Genomic DNA, 16,019 nt, shown 5'->3' with positions numbered 1-16,019 from the left:
CCTAAAACATGAAGATAGACGTGTGTTGATAAGCAAACCTAATCTGCAGTCTCCTCGTGCTGATTTTAAGCATTTTTCCTTCACATGTTTTATTGCATCGCACCTTTTTTTACTCACACCAGAAAGCAAAATAAATAAATGCATAAATAAATAAATAAATAAAAGATAAAAAGAAAAGAAAATGCTCCTTTCACCCCCTGAGAGAAATCTTTGTTGCAAATTACATATCAAATCTAACTTTGGGACTGGATGTTTGGTAATGGCGCTACACTAAAATAGCCTATCTATATTCAACTGTTTTGAAGGAAGCAACCATTTATGAGTCAAAATACAGGAATGTTCCCAAGGAGAATGGAGATGATTCATTATTAATAGGATGCTTTCCCCTCCTGGCTTTTTTTTTTTTTTTGGCTTGTTTTCTCTGGATACACTTCATGTCTTCTTTACATGTGCAATGCATAAAAGTTTTAATGGCAGTTGGACTGTTTCAGCAGGGGGTCTTTGCACGGTGAGAGCTGGTTTTAGTTCTCAAAGCTCGGACTATCAGATTCTTATGCTTAGTCTTCCTGTAAAAACCAAGCCAGATTCTCACAGGTTTTCATAAATGTGACTTGAATAACTGCTCTTGGTTGCTGTGCTGTTATGCAGTAAATGCAGCTTTCTACTGCTTTGAGCTTCTCAGAATGGCAGCCAATCAATGAACAGCCTTATTCAGTCCAGGCAGGACTGACAAATCAATGCGTTTTGGACTGTGTGATACTAATTATTTGAAGCATTCACGCTTTCTTTTCTGTACTTATTTAAATACAGTAGATGTGGTCACTGTAATTGACCAGGCATTAAATTGGCCTTAAAGAAAACATTTAAGAGATTGTTTATGCTAAGTACAGCCATATTGATCATTTTCTGATAAACTTTGGTTTTTGGGAAAACAGGGTGGACTCCACTGCCCAGATACCTCTGCAGCTGACACAGTCTTTTAAGTTACTCTAGTCAGTTTAGTCTGTTTATGTAATTATCCTTTGATTAATGTTAATGCAATACTGTGCTAAGGTTTTAATCCACCCCTCATTTCTTTATACTTTGCTTCCAGTTAGCTAGATTTTTTTGCTATTGGGCAATTGATTGTCACTTTCTGAAGCTCTTTTAAAATTTTCCTTTGGATGTTTGTTATTATGATTTCAGAGGAAATGTTTTTGACTGTTAATCCACTTAACACTGACCTATGAATCATTCAAACTTAAGATAGGGCACCTAAGTGAAGGTGTTGTGTCTACCAACACCTCAGAATGGTGTGCAGTGCGGTTAGCGTAAATTGGTAAAGTGGAGGACAAAAGAAGAAGCAGTAAGTCTAACAAACTATCTACAGCAGACAAACACTAACTAAAACTTATGTACATAAGAAAGAGGGAGAAAAATCCAGCCAAGAATTGACCTCAGAGAAACATCTAAGCCTTCAGCTATAGCTTAATTAGAAAAGCTCTCAGTCAAAAGGCCATTCTTAAGCAATGGAAATAGGGAGAAAAGGCTGAGGTTGGCCAAATTACATAAGAGCTGTAAATTACGAGAACCTACGTTTCATAACATTTAGTGCCACCGATCCTTTTTTTTTCCTGCATGAGGAGGCTTCTCCATTTTCATGTGTATCCATAGACAGACAGAGAGAGAAAACATGTGAGGTTAAAGGAGATACAGTAACACTTTCATTTTCTCATCACTACAGGCTGCAGAGTTCTCACAAAACTTTGGAGGTTATCTTTGTTCTCTTTTTTGCTGCGTGCTTGGATAATCTGCTTTTTCAGATCTTTACTTACTTTGTGTCTGTCTTCGCAGAATCCGCCTCTACCCCCCACCCCTCCAATCCTGTGGTGATAAAGAGCTTAACATGGATGGTTCAGGGTTATGGATATTTAGAAGTATGAGATACTTTTATGGCTGCAGATTTTGGTTTAAAAAATCCACAGCAGGGAGGTTGAGGCAACAATGAAGAGGCTGAAGTGTTGGAGTAAGAATGTGAAAAAATGGAAAGGGATGTTGTGGAAGACAGGTAGGAGAACGGTTTTCACTGATAATAGTTAGGTATTGTTAAAATAACTGCATTAAAATCATAATAATAAATGAATAATTTAACTCTGGTTAAATAGTAAATGTGTCTTCAACCTCCAAAATGATCTTTAGATTGCTCCAATACATAAATAAATAAATAAATGAACACTTTGAAAACACATCAGATGTCAATGAAAAAAAACCCTGTTGGCTATATACTAATATGGACTGGGTAATGTGTTAGGGATGAAAGCATGCCACATCATTTGATGGCACTCCCCGAGAATCAAAGTGAAAAAATTATGTGGCAGGCTAGTTCCTCTAGCCCAAGTTTCACTGCAACATGTCAAAATGGAACTCAGTAGTTTGCATTGCAGTCAGGGTGCCGTTCCCTAGTCTGTAGTCTTTGTGTCCCTCTATTGAAATGCCTCTCTAGACCTTCATTTACTCACTTTAAGCTAGTCATGCTGAATGATGTTACAGGCATATCATGTTCTCCACATCTTCTCCAGACCCGTTCGGGTCTGTCACATGTACCCAGGTTGACCTTGGGCACATCTGTGAACACCACAGGGTGCCAGTGATGACAAAAGCCAGTTGGGTCCCACAGTGCCAAGCAGTGAACATAGGGCCTATTAGAAAATGTTGACTAAAAGCTGTTCCCTTAATTTTTTAAGCTGAGTATTATGAATGGTAAAACATTGGTTTTGGCCTTAGTGTGTTGCATTTGCATTGCATTTAAGTGTTCTCCTTGCTCTTGTGTGGGTTTGCATGTTATTTTAACTGGTCATAGGTATGGATGTGAGAGTGTGTCATTACAAAAAAAAACTGAAAAAAAAGGAAACAAAGAAAAAAAAAAAAAGAGTGTGTCATTGCACCGTAATGGATTAGTGACCTATTCAGCATATGTTGCACCTTTCAAAATATATCAGCTGGAATAGGCCCCACTGAAGTACTCTTCAGTGGTACTCTGATTGTAAATACTCTTGTACCCACTTGCTGCTACACTATCTGAACAATATACATTTAAACAACAATATCTATAGACAGTTTTACACGGCTTGTGTTTGCAAAAACTACATCTAATATTATGTTTCACAATAAATAGGTAATGAGGCTAATATTTATCAAACATCCTGCTATAATTCTTGTTGCTGTTAATATTTTTGTTATCCTCCTTCAAATACTGGATTCTGTTTAGGCTATAAACTGTGAAGATGAATTTAAAAAAAGATAATTGTGCCACACTGGTAAGTAGTGGGAGGTGGTGCACAAGAACCAGAGGCTGTCTGCAGAAGCCAGACAGTGGCCAGTCAGAAAATAAAAGTTTGTTTCAGACAGTGAATGAACAAAGTCTGCATCAATCCCCAGTATAAAAAAATGAGGGTTTTATAGTGTGAATCACACAACGCTACGGTGGTAAGGTCCAAATTTGCAGGTAGAAGTAGAAGAAAAAACTTAATTCACCACTAATTTCTTTGCATTTTGCTAGGAAATTAGGAACTCAGGAAAGCTACACATTAAAATATGCGCAGACAAAACTGAGTTTGTACCTAGCTTAAAAGCTTTATTTGGTATGACCACCTCTATTCTTGAACACAACTGCACTCTCCTAAGCATGCTATCTTGTAATTTATTTAAGTAGTTTTCAGGAACAGATTTCTTGAAGGACATTCAAAGCTCCTCTGTGGATCTTTGATGCTTTTTGTTCCTCTGTCTGTTAAGATAATCCCACACTGCTTCAGTAATTTTGAGGTCCAGGCTCTGAAGAGACCAATCCATGACTGATAGTCTTCCCCTGTCCGTTTTTCTATCCAGATGTGCTTCTACTGCAGTGAGCTTGTTGTCATGCTGATAAATTAACCCTTTGTCAATTACAGTTTCCAGGTATAATTGACAATGGATTGAAATCTAACCGGACTTTTCTGTGTTCATAATTCCATCATTTTTGACAAGATCTTCAAAACCACTGACTGAAATGCCAGAGCCTCCACGTTTTTACACATGGCTTTACACACTAAGTGTTGTACCTTTCTCCTGATTTCATACAACTGAATCACTGAACTCAGTGTGATTTGAACCAAAAATGTTACACTTGTATGCCTCACTGTATTCATTCATAAGACCTGTTCACACTGATTTCCACACCAGTTCTTATGTCATTTGGAATACCACAGTCACGAGTGGCAAAGAAAAACTTGGAGGACTATTGCTCAAGATCACTTTGAAAATTTCTTTGAAGTTGTAGCTCTTTGGAAGTAAAATATCACGAAATGAGCGTTGACTCAAGACCTTTTCACAGTACTGCAATCCTTAAGATTAGCACAGAGAATAAATAACTCCTCTGTGTTCCAAACCCAGCATTTTAAATGCTACTAGCAAACTCCCAAATCCCTGTCATTTTCTGCCTTCAGTCTCAGAAACCTCTCTGGCCGTTTTTCTCATTAAATTTGTATCTTCACCTAAGTGTTGACTCACATTGGACTTAAAAATCCGACTCTCAATGGAAGAGTGACTGAGGTGGACATTTTTGTTGTTTTCATGAGTCATCAGCTTTCAATTTTTTCAACACTTTGAGTGCTTATGTGTGCCAGTGGGTCCTCTAAACAAAGGACTCCACTGGAGAGTACAAGAGGCTACTGGTGTGTATTGGTAGGGGAAATGATTTGTATTTAAAGAAAAAATATAATAATAAAGCTACAGAAGAATGTTACGCAATCAGTGTAACCATGAGGTAATTCAGCGAATTAAAGAGATCTCTCACAAGTGTTTCTTTTTAAATTACAAATTTATTGCAAATATAGAAATAGATCTTTTGTACAGAAATTGCAAAGGGAAATGTTAATATCAGCAACAAATATTTAAAGAAAGCGGAAAGCCAAGATTTGCTGCCATCAGTCAAAAAAATTCCAACCACAGGAAGTGGATCCTGCTGTGGTCATTTTCAACTCTTCAGACAAAGACCTCCTGATGCTGTCAGCTAGGCAAGACTCACATTTCGACATAAATTTTACACACATTTCCAAACAGGAACTAAAACCATATGATAATTGTGAGAATTTGCCTTAGACCTTGGCCTTACAGAAATCACACAGATGGTGGTCGCGCCTCAGCTCAGTAATTAAACTACATATTACATAGTTGTGACCACAAATACTGACACTTTTAGGGGGCATTTCATGCTGCTTTACACTTATTTTCAGCTGGTACAACCTGCAAGAAAGCCAAATGCTTCTAATTTTTCTTTTGAGAGTTTAAAAAAATGAATGAAAAATGCTTCTGTAAAAAACAAAAAATATTTTATATACAGTAAATGAAAATAAAACATCACCATAACAAATGAAAAGCAATGATTTAAGGACTGAAAAATTACTGTACATCAGAAACCTGCACTGTACTTTTCTAAAACATGGCTTTATTGGTCACAGTGTGCATGTGGAATGTGGTATTGGTGCTCAGCAGAATTTCAATAATTGATCAGCAATTTTGATATTGCTAGTCGTCTTTTTCAATAGTAATTTCTATATATGGGTTCTTTCTCATTTCTCTCTAACACTAGATGTTTCGAAATTGTGTTTACTTGACGGCAAATATGAAAAATTAATGCTTTTGTTGCTGTAAGGCAAGAATGGCACTATTAGCATTTGAACAGTCCACATTTATTTCCTCAGTGATTTGAGGAGGGCCCTTGATTCTGTGGACAACGGGCCATTTTTGCTGTAGAGTTTTCAATCTCTGGCACTGACAAGGCCAATCATTCTGGATTGGGGATTATTATAGCACTGGGCTGTGTGACGCAGCCTCTGCTGTTTGTGAGTACAGAAAACATTTCCACTGATCCTAATCATTGGCTCCAAGTACTGAACAGCATTTGGTCTCACCACATTCCAACCTTTTTTGCAATTTTCACAGCTTTTGGATCAGGGGTTAGAGAAATGGGAGCTCTGAGTTACAGATTACCCTCCAGTACCAATATAGAACTGATCTGATTACAGTGCCATTTCACCCAATTAAAACCAATCTCTATAAATTGGCTACCCAACATAGCCTGGGCCCTTTTGAAAAGCAGAGGACCCAACTTAGTCCTGGGTTAATGCATTCAATGTTCTCTGTGTAATTGACACAAGCAGCCCTCTTAAAGTTTTGGCAAAGACTGGGCCACAAAATGGGCAATGAATATCTCTGCGGGAGGCGCTCAGCGTTATCGCTGCAGAAAGTAAACATGGCTATGATTTATGGCTTGCTGCCATGCACAAACCCTATAGCAATAACTAACATAGCAGGAGAGCCACAGTAAGTGTTACTAACATGTTACAGGATGGGTAAGAAAATAAAATGCACCAGAGTCTTTGTGGTTTTCTTTTCTAAGCGTGCGCTCTGTTTTTTAAGTGTTGCAGAAGAATAAGTACAAGAACCTCAGTTTCAGTTTCAGCTCCTATAATGGCACAGCTATGTCTTTTCTTTGATTCAACTTCAGACCACCTGTTTTGCACATTCAAGAAGTTTTCCAGCAGAAGAACTACTTAATTAAATAGTCTATTATTCAAGGATGATGATAAATGGCTGATTTACAACTGGCCGGATACAGGGTGAATTTAATAAACTAGTTGGATAGAAAGCCAGCAGGCTCTCAGACCAGAGCAGGAGGAATGAAAATCATTCATTTGCCTAACAGCAAGGGGGCTGAGGCTGAGGGAGAAGCTGCTGAGGCTGCATTAATTTGCCAGTGAATGCTAACTGAATGATTGAGATTAGGTTAAGAATATCCACAGTGTGCTTGCGTCACTACAAAAAGAAAAAAGAAAAAAAAAGAAAATTTTTTTTTTTTTTGCCATGGCTGACAGACAGAGTATGATCGGGTAACTCTCAAGCTTGAAAGATAGCTTTGCATGGAGAAGAAAGAAGAAGAATCGAGAGCAGATGGATGTAAACAACCAGCAGCTTATTATATATTTACCCTCTTTTTATACACCTGTTGCTAAAGATTAGCATATCTGCAGAGGTAACTGTCAGTACACTTTATAATACAACCACCCAAATGAAAACCAGTAGGCAAGAATCAAAAATGTAAGTATAACATCACCATTGTTTTAGAAAAAAAAACTAAGGCTAAAACCTAGATGTTCAAATCAAAGGTACTTGACAATATTTGAGCCCCTACAGTTTTTGTTTTCGATGTACGTCCACTCATTGTACACAACAATATATTTTGTCTCTCAAAAAATACAGGGAATCATGCAAATATAACAACTTTTTCTTTTATGTAGTACACTATGTTAAGTTTTCTCTGTTCTTAAACCTTTATAACATAAATCATCGCAAGTACTAAAAGTCAGTCTCTTTGTCCCCAATAATTTCCCAATAACCTCCCCCCTACACCAAGAAAAAACAAACAAACAAACAAAAAAGAAACTAAAAAAAGAAAAAAAAGACAACTAAACTGAAAAATAGGTACACATAGACATATCAATAGATCAGGCTGAGTTATAAAAAACATCCATAGAAGCATTTTTAACCTTACTATATATTTTTTTCTTTTATCTAGTGTACAAAATTCACAGATATTTCACAGATTCTATTAGTCCTTTGTCCCTCTTTGGAAACTGGGTCCGATCAGCCCATTTGGGCTTACTGTTATAGGATAGAAATAGGATTTTCAAATGCTCTTCTGCTCAGAAACCACATTAGGGGTAACTTGTACATTCAGGTGAAGGTTAGTAGTTGTCACTGAATGCTTTCAGCTTACAGATTTTTACAGTTAGATTTTCCAGAGAGCTTGGCAGATGGAAAGGAAGGGCTGGCGGTTCTCAGCCTGTCAGTGCTGCGTGAAGAGTGAGCAAGAAATTAGTCACACAAAGCCAGGTTTCGTTTGTTTTTGCCGAATTCCTTTCACCGTTTTACGAAAATACAATTTCACATTAGGCTAACACACACACACACACACACACACACACACACACACACACATCAGCTCTCACCCAGCCTAGTGCCTTATTCTTTCAGGACCGTGTCTATTACCTGCCTTTCAAGAAAATACTCATTTAAGTTTCATCTCACTGTGACCCATCCTGACTCATGTGTTTCCTGGTGAGGGAAGGTAAAAGGAGAAGAAAGGGGAGGGAGAAAATGCTTAATAAACACACATAATAAACAAGTTGAAAAATTCAGTTTGATGATGGTCTTATGACACCATGTATTATTAAACATATAACTGTATTGCTAAACTTACTCAATATTTATCATTCAGTGTTGTGATTAGGTAATGGTTGTTATATCTTATACATATAGATATCCTCTATATTATTTTACAGTAGGAATGTATAAATGATGATGATTGCCAATTATGACAACCAATAGAGTGCATCAAGGATTAATTTTCTGGGTATAAAATTCAATTTTATGCAGTTCTCAAACAAAATTATTTATTCATTATTATTATTACCATTGATCATTGAATGAGACTAAGACATAAGGCATCAGAACTGAACCTAATTCAAGCCTGACTTGGAGAAAGTGTAAATCATAAAAGCCAGACTCTAAGAAAAGGTTCAAACATTAATAGTACACTGCATGGTTTTCTCACATCTGACTTGCCGGTTGCTTTGAGACAAACAACATCGATGGAACTACAAAAACAACCATCCATCTCCAAGTGAGTCACCCTCCAGGGTTTCAGTGAGGACATGGGCAGGGAAGGAAGATTTTTTTGCTTCATGTTTTTTTTTTCCTTACTCTGTGAGACAAACAAAAAAAGTAAAATCTCATTGCTAATGTTCTGAAAAATATTTAAAGTTTTGTCTCAATTTTGAATGAATAACCTAAAGGATTCTTTGACCAAATGGTTAGTCTCTATTGCATTGAATTGAAATCCTATGTATTTTAAGGATTGAATTTGATAAGACTACCATTCAATGTAGAGATCATGCCACAGTTGTCCTGAATTAACAGTACTGCCAATCACTAAAATCATTTTTTATGTTTCTGCAATGGTTAATCCAATAGTATGCAGAAGCTCTTTAAGTGAAATTATATTTTAATGCTTGTATTTTAGCATTTCGTAATTACAATATTGTTCTTATCCATGAATTTTCAAATGTACTGTTTTACAAAAAAGTAGAAAAAACACTAACAAACATTTTTTATTTTGTTATTGAGACATCAAATTGCTTTACTTTCCTGAAAATCAAAAAAAAAAAAGTTTTAGTGGTTGATGGTGCAGCTGATCAATTCGTAACTTCCCAGAGAAGTCCAGCATGTTGCCTCAAATTTGGACATTTATGATTTGCAAAATAAAGACCAATATATATTTTTAGTTTGAAACAAATTTTGACAGATTTCTAAAATATTTGTTTTCTTGTTTTCATGACAGGTGGTCTAATCAATTTGTTAAGTATGTAATAAGTTTAAAACACCGTCTGGTGCGTTTCAAACAAAAATAGACGGCAGACATTTATTTGAGAGGGCAAAAGTGGTTGCTCACCTTCTTCTGTTCACAATCATGCTCAATATTATCTGAGGCTGTGTTTTTTTGTGCTTTCTGAAAGCTGCTTCCAAGTTTTACTGTCTCACGATTCAAATTTAAATGTTAATTTTAATTACGCGTTTTAACTACATTTTTGGTAAAATGTATATTGTATTTTGGCAACAACTTAAAATTAACTGTAATGGTAAAACTCTGCTCAACTATAATAATAACAGTCATTTGAGGTTTAGTGAAGCTACTCAGAAATCATTAGAAATGTTGGCACTTCTCTCAAATGCAGTGAAAACTGAGATCTAAGCAAATGTTTCAAAATTGAGCAGAAGAGCACTTGACAACAGAAAGTTTATCTCCTGAAAATCACTGATGTATTAAAAGTGTTAAATAAAACAGAAAATGTATAGGGGAAAGGTCAGTGACAACATTAATAAAATCAAATTACTTATATAGTTTTCAGTGCCAAGCCACATAAGTTGAATGCTCAGCTGAGGCCTTTTTATACATCTAAATGCAAATAGGATTGGGTTTTGCCATATTGGGCAAGCTATTCAGCTTGCTTGCAAGCCACTTTGCAACCTCACAGATTTTCTATCATTGATGTCTGTACTGTTCTGCCATGTTCTCTGGTCTTGCTGCCACCAGCTTTTCATGAATTCATGTGGAAAGGCACGGAAAACCCAGCACATAGCCCTATCACCAAATACAACTTCCTGCACACAATACTAAGAGCCACAGTGGTCCTTTTCACTGAACAGTAATGTCAAATGTTATTTTGTCAGGTAGATTAACAAAAACGGCAACTGAAATGAAAACAGTCCTGATATTCCTTAACATATGTTGCTTATGCTTAACCTTGCTGTCTATTTCTGTAAACTTGTTATGGCAGATGAAGAATGCACCAAGTTCTTTCTGTAGGATTAGATACTCTTAGTACATACAAGTAAACAAACTGGTAAAACTAAGTCAGTTACAGTAACATGTTACTTAGAAAAAAGCAGAAAAGACTTCCAGGACTGTATTATATGTTCATCACATGGTGGTTCATTGTAAAAACAAGGCAGATGAGGTGGTGCATCCCCGATACACTGTTGCTAAAAGATTACAGTGGACCCAGACGCACACAGCTATGCACTGATCCAACGATTATGACCTCTGAATCTGACTCTATCCAAACATCTTGATAAACAAGAAGAAAAGAGAGGAAGAAGGAAATACAAAGATCAGTGTGGAAATACATTATAGTTTGCATATCATTCCTGTTCAACCTGCAGTTTTTTAATATAATCAATCCACTACTAAAAAGCAACATCACAAAGAAAAAAGAACAGAAAAGCAGCAGTGTTGGTACACGGTGCACCCCTCCTCCAAGTTCTGCCTGCAACAAACCTCATTTAATGAAACGGAGCAGGTCGTGTTTGGTACCCTGCTCACATCACACCTACTGTGTACATCATTGAACCTGTGGGAGCAGGGAAGGTGGTGGGAGGCGGACCAAGCGAACACTACTTGCAATATACAAGTGAGCGTAAGAAGAAAGAAAATATATACCTGACAGTAAACTTGTCATTAAAACTTACTGAAGGTAGCCGTGAACAAAGATATGGAGCGGTAACCGCTGATTTAGTTTTCACATTTTTAGGGTATTATGTCTCTGATTGTGTATGTTAGCTGATGATATGAAAATTTAACTGTTACACAGCACTTAAGGTAAGCAGGATGCCTTTTTGAGTCCCACGAAACAAAGGTGTCATTATTACAAGCAAGTCATTTCGGTAGAAAATTCAAGAAAAGGCCCGATAATCCTGTTTATGATTAGAGATTATGGGATGGCTGAGTTAGCATGGGGAGAAAGATACACTGGACATGTTTGACATCTCTACACTTACACATGCCGTTAATAATCTAGTTCAGACTCAGACAACCAGCCATGGGGCGAAATATTGACGAATATTAATTTTAATTAGTTGGGGAATATACAATATAATCGAACAAGGCATGCCAACACCTGCTTACAATGACCACTGTGTACCACACAGCCACACACACACAATCATGAGGCATAGAGTGCAAGCAGACATGCCTGTAACAAGATTTTTTTGTTTGTTTTTATGGGTTTTTTTGTTTTTTTAATTATCAGTTATATACAACAGTAACATTAATTCCCAGAAAAGAACAGATACATTGGCAGTAATTAGAAGTGTCCTTTCCCTCTCTGCCTCAATGAGTTTTAATGTAAGAGAAAGGATTTGGAATGTACGGTCGTGCTAACACTAAATGATGAAAATAGATTTCCCCATAACCTGCCTGCTTGTCTACTTACATTCACTGTGGCTGCGGAAAAGGATTTGTAACCTGGGTTGAACCCTTCATTTCTTTTTTTGGCCTCTGCCATATATGGATCACACGTCTTGTGACCCATATGATTAAAGTGATATCTATCGCTTTAATCAACCTATGTATTACATGGTAAGGTTCCCTCATTGTACACCACATCCTACACCGTCAGGTAAGTAGTATTTAAGGGAATGTTAATGTGTCCTCTGTATTGCTTCAGACAAACACCATAATTCAGATCATTGCTCAGCGAAGTACGATTTAGGTCAGTGAGGATATTTTAGGGAACACGTTCTTTACTCATTAAACAATGCAAGATTGTTACTCGGAAGGATGCGGGTTTTAGATATCACCCTGGGTCAACACACCTGAATCAAATGATTAGTTCATCACCAGGCCTCTGAAGAACTTCAAGACATGTTAAAGCGGTCATTTAGCCATTTAAATCAGCTGTGTTGGATCATCTGAAACCTGCAGGACACCGGCCCTTGAGCGTTCCCGCACCCTTGCTTTAGACGCATCCATGGCACTGTTTCCGGCCAGTGTCCCAGTCTATCTTTTTCCTATGATTTTCCTAGAACCCACTTCACTATATTTTATCTTCATATGTTCATTTCTTTACAATTATTCCTTTTTTTTAGTGTGCCAGATGCTTTTTGAAATGCAAATACCTCTGCCTCAAGAAGGATCTAAGAGAATAAAGTCAGAGCCTGAATTTGACATCTCTGTTCACTAATCTGCATGTTGTCAGTTGTACCACAGCACAGATCACTCTATCAGATTCACCATTACTTAGAACGTCTAAATAATCCCAGGTGGAATGCTAAAAACGTATGCAGCACCCAGTAAAAAAAAAAACAAAAAAAACTCAAAACATCTTGGATCACACTAAGCAGAAAATGAAGGGAATCAGCATTTACTCTGTGACAACCCACAGATGAAAACATGGCACTGTTAAAGATGGTCCTTTGCATCACAAAATGTGATCAGTCAAATAGAGTACTAAATTACACAGTTGGCATTTGCTCCCTGTACTATAAATAAAACCCACAAACACTGAATAAGAATGAACCATAGAAGTTGCTACAATGATGTGTAAAAAAAAAAATGACTCAGATCCCAGGCACAGTTTTGCAGTCCTTGCTCTTAGCGCAATATTTATACACCTAGCATGCCAAAAGGAGAAAAAAAAAACCTAAAGGCAAAATTTTGTCCTACATTTTCTCCCTATGAAGTAAAACTGATTTCTCTGGCCCAGGGGTGCATCAGTAAAAGCAGTATCTGAACTCTATATCCTCCAGTGGTTAACTCTGGCCCCCAGTCACAGCTTTTGCTGTGCTGACACACCCTTCCAGTAATCAAGAATGTCATGCAGGTCCTCGCCTTTAGCAAACTGCACCTTTTTTCGAAGGGCATTTCCAGCGGTCACATAACAGGACTCATCACGTGGGCCTTTCCTGTAGGGACGAAAACGCTCCCAGATCCGCAGTGAGCTCTCTGAGCAGTACTCGGGGCTGGAGGAGTAGCCTGAGTAACTGGAATGATGGCGGGCAGGTGAAAGCTGGGAGTAAGAAGCTGCGTCCCTGCGGGACCGTGTCAGGGGCTTTAGGAATGAAACTCTTTGGGCTGGGGAACCCTGGTGGGAGCCTTCATAGTAGAGAGCGGGGACAGAGTGGCGGTGCTCCGAGCAGTGGTAGTCCTGCTGCACCTCCAACTGCTGCTGCTGCTGCTTCTGCTGCTGTTGATGTTGTATCTGTTGCTGCTGATGGTAATGGTGGGATTTTTGGTTGTCCTGATGTTGGGCACCAACACCACCACTGTCGCAACCACCACCACTCCCTCCACCACAGCTCCCACTTCCCACTAAAGGGAGTCTCTCCAGGGGCTCCCCACAGCCCACAGGACTGGCCCGGTCTGGGTACTGCTGCTGCTGTTGATTACAGGCATCTGGGCTCCTTGGCTCAGGGACATCCAGGCTGTACACCCTGGCTCCTCCGCGCTCCCTGTCTCGACCCATGGAGCCACAAGATGTGGTACTGCACTGTTTCTTGACAGAATTTACAATAACGACAGCTGCATCTGCACTCATTTGCCGCTGAATGGGACGTACAGCATTGGCCGGAGGAGGGGGCCTGTAGGGGGGAGTGACAACAAATCCCCCACCACTGATTCCAGGGCGCTCAGAGAGAGGGGCATTCAAGGCAGGGAGTGGAGGTGGAGGGGGTACTTTGTTGGGAGCGATGACCTGGCATGTCTCTGTCATCCCTTGAGAGAGTGGGATTAGGCCACGTGTTAGGGAGGACGTGCTGGTGGGCGGTGGGGAGGTGGGATTGGAGGAAGAAGGGTTTGTAGAGGCCCCTGAAGCAGCAACTGCAGCTGCATCCAGTTTCAGGGCATCAATGCAATTGTTAATGATCTGATTAACCTTGTCCACCTCCATGGCAATAGTTGAGATCTCAGATGCAGAACCATGCCCATCATCATCCGAGTCATCGCCAATATCAGTTCCATCATCGTCCCTCAAGTCTTCTCCCCTCATCACTCCATGCATACCATCTCCCATCCGCTCCACCCCTGCCCCTCCAGTTCTGATATCCATATAGTTCCCTTTGTTTGTAGCCATGGCCTCCGAAAAGGCAGTGGCCATCTTTTCCACTTGTGGGATAGAAGAAAGTCTTGAGGAAGTGGTGTTGGCTGAGTGGAGCATTCCCGAGCTTGAGGATGTCGACATGGGAAGTTTCCCTCCATGGTGATGCTGATACTGGTGATGTTCTCTGGACTGTTCCTGGAGTTTGTGGACTGCTGATGGATCATTTGCTACTGCTGCTGCCACCTCTGGTCCATAGCGCATTTCTAGTATAGTTTTCTTGACACAGATAGATTTCCTCTTCTCATCATGCATCCGTTTTTTACGAAGACAATAGTAGACAAGGCCTAAAATGATTAGCATGCCAAAAAGGCAGCCCACAATAGTCATTATATAGTGAGTAGTGGTGGAAGGTGTGGGGAGCATATCATCTTGACTTTGCCCCCGAGTGGAAAACTGGAGGCAGGTGTGGTTGTAACGTTGAGAGTTGCGGATGGATACCACACAGAAGGTGTAATTACTGCGTGGTTTTAGTTTGTTAAGGGTGATCATCTCCTTCTTGTTCTTCAAATTCATGACATCAGACACAAATGTGTTGTTGTATTGTGTTAGAATATACATTTTACTGAAGGGCTTTGGAATCTTCACAAGGAGAGATGCTGATGACAAAGAGACATGATGGAGCTTTATGCTGGGACTGAAGCTGTCTTCAGTAGACGAGGAAGAGGTTGTAGGCTGGTTGTATGGTCCTATACCACCAAACATCTCTGGTCCGATCCCAGAAGGACCATCTAAATCTGGCGGTAGAGAGGTCATTCCTGGAATCATTACACCGTCTCGGCAGTGATGGTACAAAATGTTTTTAGCATTCCGACCAGAATGTCCAGCTGCAATAGGACTCAGTAAAGGATAGCCAAACATCTCCCGCGGCGTCTCGCATAGGAGGCGGTCATAAGTATGTGAGACATTGTTGAAGAACTCCAACCAGCTTAGAAAACTATAAAGATCGCAGCCACAATGGAATGGATTTGCTGCCAGTTCACAAACCATAAGCCGACTAAGAACTGTGAAAGTGGATGGGTCAATGCGGGCAAGTTTGTTGGATGACAGGTCAATGCTGCTCAGGCTCGGGCACTCCCAGAATGCATTGCTGGCAACAACCTCAATCAGGTTGTGCTGCAGGAACAGGCACTGCATACGGCCGAGCCCTCTCAGCATACCCTCAGTCAAGTTTGTCAGTTTGTTGTAACCCAACTGAAGAACCTGAGAAAAACAAGAGCATTTTTAAAATGATGTATTTTTAAGCTGGGGTCCCAAACAAATTACCAAATAACTGTGATGTTGTAGCATATTCTACAATTTGCATAACAATTCTAAAATATGTCTGTAATAACTAAGCCACCAGTATATGCTTTAATAAAAATTATATTTTAAATGTAAACACATTATCTTTTTTTGACTAAGATATGAAATTACAGTTATTTACTTGCTTTCCTAAATAGAAAAATTTGTTTCAGCAGTTGAATATTGTTCTTGAATAAGAACGAAGACTAGAGCTCAATTTTGGGCATC

General features: G+C 39.0%; 1 protein-coding gene across 2 annotated transcripts in view; it reads right to left on the bottom strand.

The window, feature by feature from the left end:
- Positions 1–4,815: 4,815 nt before the first annotated feature.
- Positions 4,816–16,019, bottom strand: part of LOC102300082 (protein phosphatase 1 regulatory subunit 29) — a 78,301-nt gene continuing 67,097 nt past the window's right edge. For both annotated transcript variants that reach the window (XM_005946467.3, XM_042213277.1), the window contains exon 4: positions 4,816–15,710. In XM_005946467.3, coding sequence (XP_005946529.1) covers positions 13,182–15,710 — 2,529 coding nt within the window. In that variant the 3' untranslated portion in view covers positions 4,816–13,181. The remainder of the gene's footprint in view (positions 15,711–16,019) is intronic.

This window comes from Haplochromis burtoni, unplaced genomic scaffold, assembly GCF_018398535.1.
Source record: "Haplochromis burtoni strain Fernald_Lab_line unplaced genomic scaffold, NCSU_Asbu1 Contig_431, whole genome shotgun sequence".
NCBI lineage: Eukaryota > Metazoa > Chordata > Actinopteri > Cichliformes > Cichlidae > Haplochromis > Haplochromis burtoni.
This window is presented reverse-complemented; position numbering and strand designations above follow the sequence as displayed.